Source organism: Gouania willdenowi, chromosome 21 (genome assembly GCF_900634775.1).
Source record: "Gouania willdenowi chromosome 21, fGouWil2.1, whole genome shotgun sequence".
NCBI classification, from domain to species: Eukaryota; Metazoa; Chordata; class Actinopteri; order Blenniiformes; family Gobiesocidae; genus Gouania; species Gouania willdenowi.
Genome location: NC_041064.1, coordinates 5,995,941 through 6,006,210, shown reverse-complemented (window position 1 = coordinate 6,006,210; position 10,270 = coordinate 5,995,941). Strand labels below are relative to the sequence as shown.

General features: G+C 36.6%; 1 protein-coding gene across 2 annotated transcripts; it reads left to right on the top strand.

Annotated features, from left to right (window-relative positions):
• The first annotated feature begins 771 nt into the window (after positions 1 to 771).
• Positions 772 to 5,907, top strand: LOC114454912 (histamine N-methyltransferase-like). Of its 2 annotated transcripts, none has more exons than XM_028435833.1 (7): positions 772 to 926; positions 1,043 to 1,203; positions 1,759 to 1,811; positions 2,770 to 2,877; positions 3,073 to 3,203; positions 4,976 to 5,069; positions 5,161 to 5,907. In XM_028435833.1, the coding sequence occupies exons 2-7, from the start codon at positions 1,070 to 1,072 to the stop codon at positions 5,511 to 5,513; spliced, it is 873 nt and encodes a 290-aa protein (XP_028291634.1). In that variant the 5' UTR covers positions 772 to 926; positions 1,043 to 1,069; the 3' UTR covers positions 5,514 to 5,907. The 2 variants fall into 2 exon arrangements, with proteins under 2 accessions (XP_028291634.1, XP_028291635.1); XM_028435834.1 differs by having other exon boundaries at positions 803 to 926; positions 1,061 to 1,203.
• Positions 5,908 to 10,270: the final 4,363 nt, after the last annotated feature.

Sequence of the window (10,270 nt, the reverse complement as noted above, 5' to 3'; positions counted from 1 at the left end):
TTTGAGTATGATGAAGGTCAGCATATCACAATTAAAGTTTGTGGTTAAATTTAGCACAAATACAGAAACTTTTCATTCATTTTTTCCCTTAAATTTGAAAAAAACAATAACAAGTGTTTGATTTGAGGAATTCAGCCGAGTTTTAAACCCAGTTTACTGGACCATGAACACTGATTCTAAAAATCCACAAAATGACTCATACGACATACAATGACAACAAAGACAGCCAACAACAACCACTTAAACAAATAAAATGAGCACAAAAACACAAGACATTTGCAGAATAACTCCAAAGACACACAAACTGTTTACAAAAATGACAGGAAAATATAGAAAACAACAACATAAATACAGAAAGTGACCCCAAAAATGCACAAATTAACAAGAAAAATGCAGAAAATTTCATAAAATGACAAGAACACAAAAAATAACAAACACACACACAAAAGACAAAACCCTTTCCCCTCACTGTGTTAATGCTCTGATTGGTCAGTATTCTATTTTATTCTGAAATGAATATTGCACAAATACAGACACTTTTAATTCCTTTTTCCCTCCTAAATTCAATAAACAATAGCAAGTGTTCGATATGATGACTTCAGCTGTTTTTAACCCAGTTTACTCCGAGAACACTGGCAGATTATTATCTTTTCCTTTATCTCCTTTGTTCAAATATGGTTTTGGCTACAAACCCAGAGAGGAGTGTTGTCTGTTTAATACAGGTCAAGTTGTTCCATTTCTTAGTATTGCATTAACTGAGCTGTGCCAGTTAAAGTACACTTGGAGAATAAAAGCACAATGCATCATTGTGGATGTTATGACTCTCCTTTGGGAGGGCGGAGCTTCAGGGAATATCAAAACACTGTGATAATACACTGTGTGTGTGTACATTCAGGAGCTTTATCTGCACGTTTGCATCACAGCAGGTACGTTTTCTTCAAAACAGTGAAGAACTTCTTCATATTCTTACCATTATCTTAATTATCGACTGTTTTTGGCTTTTGATCATGTGTTTTTCTCTGTTTTTGTGTTAATTCCGAAGGATTCTGATTCCTTGTAGGATCCAACGATGGCAGGAGAAGGACAGGAAACTTGTTATGAGGGAACATGTGTTAAAAACTTCAACTTCTACTTGAAACACACTGAACAGGACAAGCTTATTTCTCGTGATCTTCACAAAGTTCTGCAAGAACAACTTAAAAGGTACAAAGATGAAGATTAATGATCACCTCATCAAAGATAAAAACATCAAAGTTCGTCTCTCAACTCTCGGATTCCTTGTTCCTTGTTTTGGGAATGGTGACAATGTGTCATGTATTTTCTTTTAACTTTTATTGACTTTTAGCAGATTTTTTTATTTTTACATTATCTGAAACAATATATTATTGCAAAAATCCTTAGCATATTAAAACTTCTATAAAAGGCATGTCAACCTCAAAATCCATTAACCAAATTCAGCCTGCAGGAGTTTTTATTCACTAAAATAAATTGCAATAATTGCATATAGTTTGCAAGAACTATGTCTCTTTTCCTAAAATGATGCGGTTTCCCTCAAATAATCCCACAGAATTCCCACAAATTACAGTACAATTTCTGACTTAATTATTCCCACATTCCCAAAATATGACCTGGCCAAGAGGCACCAACGGGAACACATGTACCAAAAAAACATACATGAATAACATGAAAACATAGCATAAAACAAAGTAAACAAGTAAAAGCATGGAAACATTTGCAATTTTCTTGTGTCTCGTGCAGAGTTGGTGCCAATAAAAGCAGTCTGGACGTTCTTGGCGTTGGAAGTGGTGGAGGTAAGTAAAATATGAAGAACTGCTGAGTGCACTGTAAGATAATTAATATAACAATGAATGATCTAATGATAAATGACATCTGTGGTCTTCAAACGTCTAGCATGATGGAGCAACAAGTCCTTTTGAATCCCCGGTGAGGTCATTTTTCCATGCCTTACATTTACTTTTAATTTGTAGCACACTTTACATTGTAAAATCTAAAGAAAATAAGCAGTATAGACTAAAATAATTGTAATAAACACCCAATTTAAATAATTAACTTCTTAAAAGCAACTACATATATATGTTTTAATGCCTTAAAAAAGAAAAAATATGTGCCAAAGGTGAAAATGTCAAAGGAAGTGAGTTTTGTTTCCTTCCTCACACCTGACACAAAGTGTGTTCAAATCTATTTAGATGAGCACTTTATTGATCACTTGAGAAGACTTTCTCAGAAAAATCAAGGTTCCAGCAGCATTAAAGGTTTTCACACATCTCCATTTGAACCCTAACAACTTAGTATCTGAGGTTTATTTTCCCAAACTCACCTGTTTTCTGGAGTTTTAACCATCTGAAAAGTCCCTTTATTGACGCTTCTATAAACAGGCGGTTTTGGGGCCTTCATGCATATGCATGAGTGGGTGTGTCTATAGAGTAGACTTACTATCTAACGATCTCTAAGAAAAGCTGTCCGCTTTGAAGATACCTCGAACGGAGTAAAAAAAGGAACAAGGGCAATAACTCCAGAAAAAATAAATTGCGCGCTTCTCATTTTCGAACTCCATCAAGGTATTGATACCCTGAAGCCACACACCAAATTTGGTTATCCTATCTTAAACACTTTCTGAGAAAAGCTTTCCCCTTTAACTCGGATGGACGGTCGCACGGACGGACGGAGCTCAAACCTATATCCCCCTTTCACATTTTGTGGCGGGGGATAATAAACAGAATATGCATATATTTGTGTTATATATTATAGGTGAAAAGGATGTCCAGATACTTTCTCTGCTACAGTCTCTCTTCCCTTCTACACCCATCACTACTGACATTGTGGATGGAAGCTCTGAGCTTATAAACAACTTTAAAGGTAAAGGCATACTGTATATGACACAATCATTTCTAAAACATTTGGCAATAGTCTTAAGATGCTAGCTTTGGTTTGTTACAGTTGATTATCTCCTAATACTGTGGATTCAAACAATATGTATTTGAGGCCAAAAATATCAGATATTCTACTATTTAATGAGGTTGTGTTTGTTCCGTTTTAATGCTTTATGTTTAGCCTTGGTTGCAAAGACCGACACCCTTCAGAGGATCCCGTTCACCTGGCACGTGATGCGCAGTGAGGACTTTGAGCTGCAAGTGAAGGCATCACGAGATGTGAAGAAGTTTGACTTCATACACATGATTCATGTAATTAGATTTACTGATGAACATTTTCATTTTTGGACATATTTCACTTTAAAAGATAATGTTAGCTTGGCTGGATCAATCCTAAGATACTTAAACTTGACTTTACCTGGCCGGCATGCTTTTTTAAGTTCAAAATATTTATATTATGATGTATTATTTCTGAAATTCAGGAAATAAATTAAAAAGGCGTTTCTTCCAAAAAAACTGGAGAATTTACTCACAAACAACTGTCGGAGCAGATTGTTTTTTGACTCCATCACAAACTTTGGGTTTCCAGACAAAAGATCATGTGACCTGAATGTTGGAAAAGTTTCATGCATTGCATTGTGGGAAATGGGAATCCCATAGAGGAATGCAAAAATGTTGCAGAAGCAGAAAAGTTTCGTTACGGTGTGATTTTACTTCATTCTTACGTGATTTCTTGTGGGATGTTAAATTTAAGCTGAATTTGCGTGGAAAGCCACGTTATCTACGTATGCAGAACATTTAATACTGAAAACACCAGAAATGACACTTTTTGTCAGTGTTTTTGGTGTCACATTGGCCTCAGTAGTGGATGAGAACAACTTTTTAGGCCGGGCTACTCAAAATACCACTCACTATTTTCTTCTTGTTCTTCTTCTTTTTACCCCTCTGTTATTCATGAAAAGGATGGGCCTGAAATTATGTAGGTATAATCTATGGATGTGTACGCATCAATGCGCTTAACCCAATTTTTTATTTGGGGCCCAGGGGGCGCCAAAGGGCCCATAAGAAAAAAAAAAAACAAAAGTTGATTTTTCATTTATTTGTGAGTCAAATATTACGACGGTTGGTGGTACCGTATCATTGGCACATACCAATACATAAACGAGGCCCATTACCTTGTACATGTGACATGGGTGCCAGGGGTCCCCGGGAGCAGTATTTTTCAAATGGTTACTCTTCCATCGAAATGCGGTTTGGCATCAATACTCTGTGAATGAATGTGACGACACGCTCGGAGCCATTTTTTTTAAATGGGGCCCAGGGGCCTACCCCCATTTCTGGCAATTTCCAAGAAATTGGAAGGATCGCGAGAGGCCCATCCCCTTTTTCTGTAATTTCTAAATTTTGGAAACATAGTCATGTGATATATCGTTTCAAAGGCAATTCAACGTAGATTATGATTTTATGTTGCATAATTTGATTTGTTTTACTCGGTGGAACTAAGTAATTTGACTGAATTCTCTGTAACTGGGTACGTGCTATTTGGCGCGGAGACGATCCTCGGGCCCGGCCGTAGTTCATCTCAACTTGTTGATTAAATACAGGTACAGTTTAAAAAAGCAGCTTTAAATATTCAAATTGTTTGCCTACAAATTATCTAATGCATGTTTTGGTGTATAATAAATACCCGAATTCCGGTAATTTAGTTTGTTTTTTTTTGGTTTTTTTAAACTTGCCTCGTCTTTTTATGATTTTTAATAAGCCTTATGATTGTTAAGCAACAATATCAATTATGCCTTTGTTTAGGCACAACTTTTCATTCTGTGAAATCACCAGAAATGTTGTTTTGCCAGTGTTTTTGGCATCACATTGGCATCAGTAGTGGATGAGAACAACTTTTTCATAAAATGCAGGTACCGATTAAAAAAGCAGCTTTGAATATTCAAAATTTTTGCCACAATTTTGTCCAAATTATCTATGGCTTGTTTTGGTGTAAAATGAATACCCAGATGCTTGTAATTGAGTTTTTTTTTTAAACTTTATTGTCTTTATATGATTTTATTTAAATAAAAAAATCTCCCCAGGTGATCTACTACATGGAAGACGTTGATGAAACACTCAGATTTTACCACAGTCTGCTAAAGAATAATGGGAGGATAATGATTGTTTTAAATGCAGGTGAGTGATTCTTATGTTTGTCATGTTTTATTAAAAAAAATCATGTTTTTGACGTGTATTGTAATGTGTAATCATTTCATTCATACCTCAGCTGGCCATGGCTGGGACTCTCTGTGGACCACCTACAAGAAGGAGCTCCAGACCAGTGAGTTCCCAGTTTACAACTCATCAGCACTTGTTAAAACCAGCCTGGAGAACCAAGGTTTCACATACGAGGAACACATCATTCCCACCAGCTTTGACATCACCGAGTGCTTTAACCCAAACAGCACAACTGGAGAATCTCTGCTGAGTTTTATGACGGCGACGAGACATTTTCAGCAGTCCTTCACACCTGAGATCAGGGCGGGGATTTTAGATCATCTCCGGAACAAATGTAGCACAGAGCAGGACGGCAAGATCTTATTTGATAAGACTTATACTTGTTTTTTTGTACATGCTTGAATTCATACAACGTTAAAGTTATCATACGTCATCATTTTATACAAAAAGTTCCTCCAGAAATCATTTGTGCATTTGAAATTACAATGTACACTGGCAGCTAAACCTAGAGCAGCAGAACTAGACCAAGGCTCAGCTCAAACTCATTGCTCGAGGACCAAAATTTGCTTGGATATTGTCGATTTTTTACATATTTTGTATTTTATGTATACGTAGAAGTGCATGCTATGGCACAATAATGATGGAATTACTCGTTTTCCCGCATTAAATCTTTGGCTCACTTGAGATCAATCTGCCCCGTATTTGGCCCCTGAACTAAAATGAGTGTGACAACCCTGCTGCAGTTCTTTTATATTTCAAACTGTGTCAAATAAAAAGGAAAAGAACTGAAAGATTACCTAAACTAGCCATAACGGTACACTTGTCATGTAAGTAAGTCTTAAGCCTTAAAAGTAGAGAGTGATGGTAACCAGTACTAAAGCTGGTTTCATGGGGAGCCTGAAAGCTGAACACTCTACCTATCATTTAACTTTTAGTTACTGGAGCAGGTCTTTAAGATGTACGAGAGCAGCGATTCTCAACTGGTGTGTCGGGACCCAAAAGAGGGTCGCAGACCAGTCTTGGGTGGGTCGCAGACAGCTGGTCAAAAACAAATAAACACTTTTTTACACAAAGCTAATACTGGATAAATCTGTTCTCTTCTGCGTGTACCTGTTATTATAGCTTCAGCATTTTGAATCAACTGCAGACTTTTTGTTTGATTTACAGAGTCATCCTGACAGTAAATAGTTTCTAATTTTGGAGATATTTTGATATTTTTTTTGGGTGGTAAACTTTATGAAACTCGCTAGCCTATAGCTGCTATCCCTGTAGATCCTGCACTTTTCATTTTGTTCTAATAATAACTACGAAGTGAACTGTATACTGTATATTGAACTGTATACAATTGTTCATCATAAGTGTCTTTGCAACAAAAAAATAAACATAACGCATGCATGTTTTCTTTTTCAGTGTTTTTAAAACAATCTTCATGGAGTCGTCCGCAATCAGACTTTTTGTAGCAAAGTCTGAAAGACACAATGTTTAGCTTTTAACAATAACCTCAGGCACTCTAAAAGCTTCTTGAACATCTTGAATGTCTATGACATCTATATATATATATATATATATATATATATATATATATATATATATATATATATATATATATATAGATGTGTGCTGAAGTGTCAGGGCACCCCTTTAATAACAGCATATTTTATGTATTAAAAAGTCTCCCTGGTACATGGGAAAAAAGACAATATTATCAGGAAACATTAATGCATAGTTACAATTTATTTCATAAATTAAACAGAATTGCAAAAATAAAAAAAACATTATTTTGGCATGTGCAAAAGTCAGGACACCCTGAGAGTTTCAAAGTGTCAGACTCTTTTCACAAGCTCAGACCTTTACCAGCTCATTAGTCCTGAAGCATGTGTCAACAATTGTCATTATGGAGCACCAGCTGATGCATATTTCAGGGTTTCTTAAATACGGCGACTCTACAAACCTTGTGCAAACACTCAGCAACAATGGGTTCCACTGAGAAGCTTTGTAAGACTGGAAAAATGAAAGTTATTGATGCCCACAATGCTGGGGAGGGCTACAAGACAATAGCAAAGCGTTTAGAGCTTGCAGTTTCCACAGTGTGAGATATAATTAAGAGATGGCAGGTGAGGTGAACTGTGGAGGTCAAGAAGAGATCTGGAAGACCAAGGAAACCCTCTGAGAGAACAGCAATAGGCTGGTCAGAAAGATTAATCAAAACCCACATTTGACTTTGAAAGACCTGCAGGAAGATTTAGCAGACTCTGGAGTGGTGGTGCACCCTTCCACTGTGCAGCGATACTTGCACAAACAAGACCCTCAGAGAAAAAGGAGCAGTATTTTATGAAAAGAACACCTTGCCAACTGTTAAATATGGGGGTGGATCCATCATGCTTTGGGGTTGTTGCAGCCAGTGGGACAGGAAGCATTTCTCGGGTGGAGGGAAAAATGGATTCTATTAATTACCTGTAACTTCTGGAGGCATGTCTCACAGCATCTGTAAAAAAAAAGCTGAAGATGGTTTTTACAACAGGATAATGATCCTAAACATACCTCAAAATCCACCATGGATTACCTCAAGAAATACAAGCTAAAGGTTTTGGAATGGCCTTCACAGTCTCCAGACTTAAACATCATTGAAAATCTGTGGGTGGATCTTAAAAGAGCTGTGCAGGTGACACAACCCAAGAATATTGCAGAATTGGAAACCTTTTGCAAGGAAAATGGAGGGAAATCCCAAATAATAGAATCCAGAGACTTGTAGTTGGCTATAAAAGCATTGAACAAGCTGTGATATCTGCCAGAAGTGGTCCTACTAAGTACTGAATGTAATGATGCTGTAGGGTGCCCTGGCTTTTGCACATGCCAAAATGTTTTTTTTATTTTTGTAATTTTATTTAATTTATAATATAAAATATAACCATGCATTAATGTTTCCTGATATTGTCTTTTTTTCCCATAAACCAGGGAGACTAAAAATATGAATATTTCTTTGAATACATAAAATATGTTTTGAAAGAGGTGCACTGACTCTCACACAACTATATATATATAAAACTGACTGTGAAAAAACCATTGCAAAAATATAACCAAGCCTATTTATCATTATATCCAAACCACTACTGCCTCCTATCGGCCACAACACACATTACGTCTACTGTAAAATTGGATTAGATTTGGTTAATCTTTGATTAATTTAGAGTTTAGCTCAATAAAACATCACCAAAGATAGGTTTAATGTTTAAAGAATAAGTTAAAGTTGAGTTCTCTTTGTTTTACCTGAGACTTGGTTGCAGATTCAAAACAATTAAACCTCTATCAAACTAGTCATACATCAACATCAGGGACACTAACACATAGCAATGCAACTTTGGCAACACTTTTTTTTTTAAAAGATATAAAGTATCGCTCACTAAGTTACAAGCATATCATTCCCATAAAGCAAAGGTGGGCATTTGTTATCACAGTGAGGGCAAAAAAATGTGATTGCATTTGTGAGCCGAAGGCCACATTCTCAACATTCATGTCAGCATTTAATCATTATGAGCATTGCTACAGGGAAGAACACAGGTTATTGTTGGAGTCATTTTGTATGTTTTGTTCTACATACAAAATGTCTTTTTTGTGTGTGTTTTCTCATTTTGTGTTTTTGTCTTGTTCATTTTTGTCATCGTTTCGTGTGTTTTTAAAGTCATTTGGTTCATTTTCATGTAATTTATTTTGTGACTTTGTGTGCATAGGCCTTATCTGTTGTTTTGTACATTTCTCTCATTTTTTATTTTTGTTAGTCATTTTATGTGTTAAGTGGTTTTCTGCATTTTTGTTTAGTGTAATTTTCTGCAATTTTGCGTGTTATTTTAGGTCACTTTGTGCGTTTACTTTGGAGGCTACGAAAGATTAGGGCGAGGGCAGCATGTGGCCCCCGGACCGCAAGTTGTCCACGTTTGCCATAAAGGATGGATGAAGGACACAAAGCCAAACCCTGATCCACTCACTGTGAGATTTATTATTATTATTATTATTATTATTATGAATATTATTTATTATTAGTATTAGTCAAAATTTTTATTTTTTATGCCTTGACAAAACTACATGTATGTATACCTTTTCTGAACTATATTTGATAGTGAACATGCATATTTGCCATGCTGCACAAACTCCAGTAGGTGTCAGAGTGGTTCCAACAACAGCTCAACATGACACCAATCTTGAGCCTGGGAACCATTTGGTGTCGCAAATGGTTCTCTTTAAACAACAGGCGTTTGGAATGAATGGGTTGAGTTCACTTCTCACACATCCAGCTGCTCGCTCCATGCTGGAACCATTTGGCCCAGCGTGAACACACACTCTCCTGTCAAACCACGGAGGTCTTGTCTCCAGCTATCTCGCAAATGTATTCTGGCTGCTCATTTACCTCATTAGCTTTAATAGATGAGTAATGAAATTCATCAAAAATCCTTGTCAGTGCATTCCCCCTGATGTCAGCGGGCTTTCAGCACCTGCTCAGGTCCCATTACCTGGAGTCCTCACTGGGCCCCCCCTCATAGCAGCCAGTGACAGAGCATTAGTCACTAAGATAATCATCCTCAAGTCACCATTTGCAGCTACTTCTCTTCAAGAATGTATAGCACATGGTGTCTGATCATCAATGTTGACATCTGGTGTAGTTTCAATATTACCTTTATTTCCATGTGATCCATTATAAAGAGAATGGTGTTAATTCCATGGACGTTAATGTTGTACTTCAGACCAAACTATCCAAGACCAAAATGCAACAAGACCAAGACTTTCGGAAGTTGAGACTGAGTCAAGACCAAAACCATAAAAAGCATCTTGAACAGTAAAATGGCATTGTCTCTTTATTTTAACAGACAAAAACTAAGGCTGAGTTTGAAATGTCATACTAACATACTACTCATACTAAGTCTGTAGTGCGTTCACATTAGATAGTATGAAAAGACTGAGTATGTGAGAAATACCCGGATGGATACTATATGGGGACATTTTTGAAGTATGCACAGTGGGCACACTAGTCATACTCAACCGCCCCGTGATGTAATGTGAGCGAAATGTAAAATGGTCCTGGGACCACCTTCAAACTAAAAGTCAAACATCCCCTTTTCAAAACAAAAGCATCTCTTCTTTTTTTTTTTTTAGCGCTTTTGTAAATA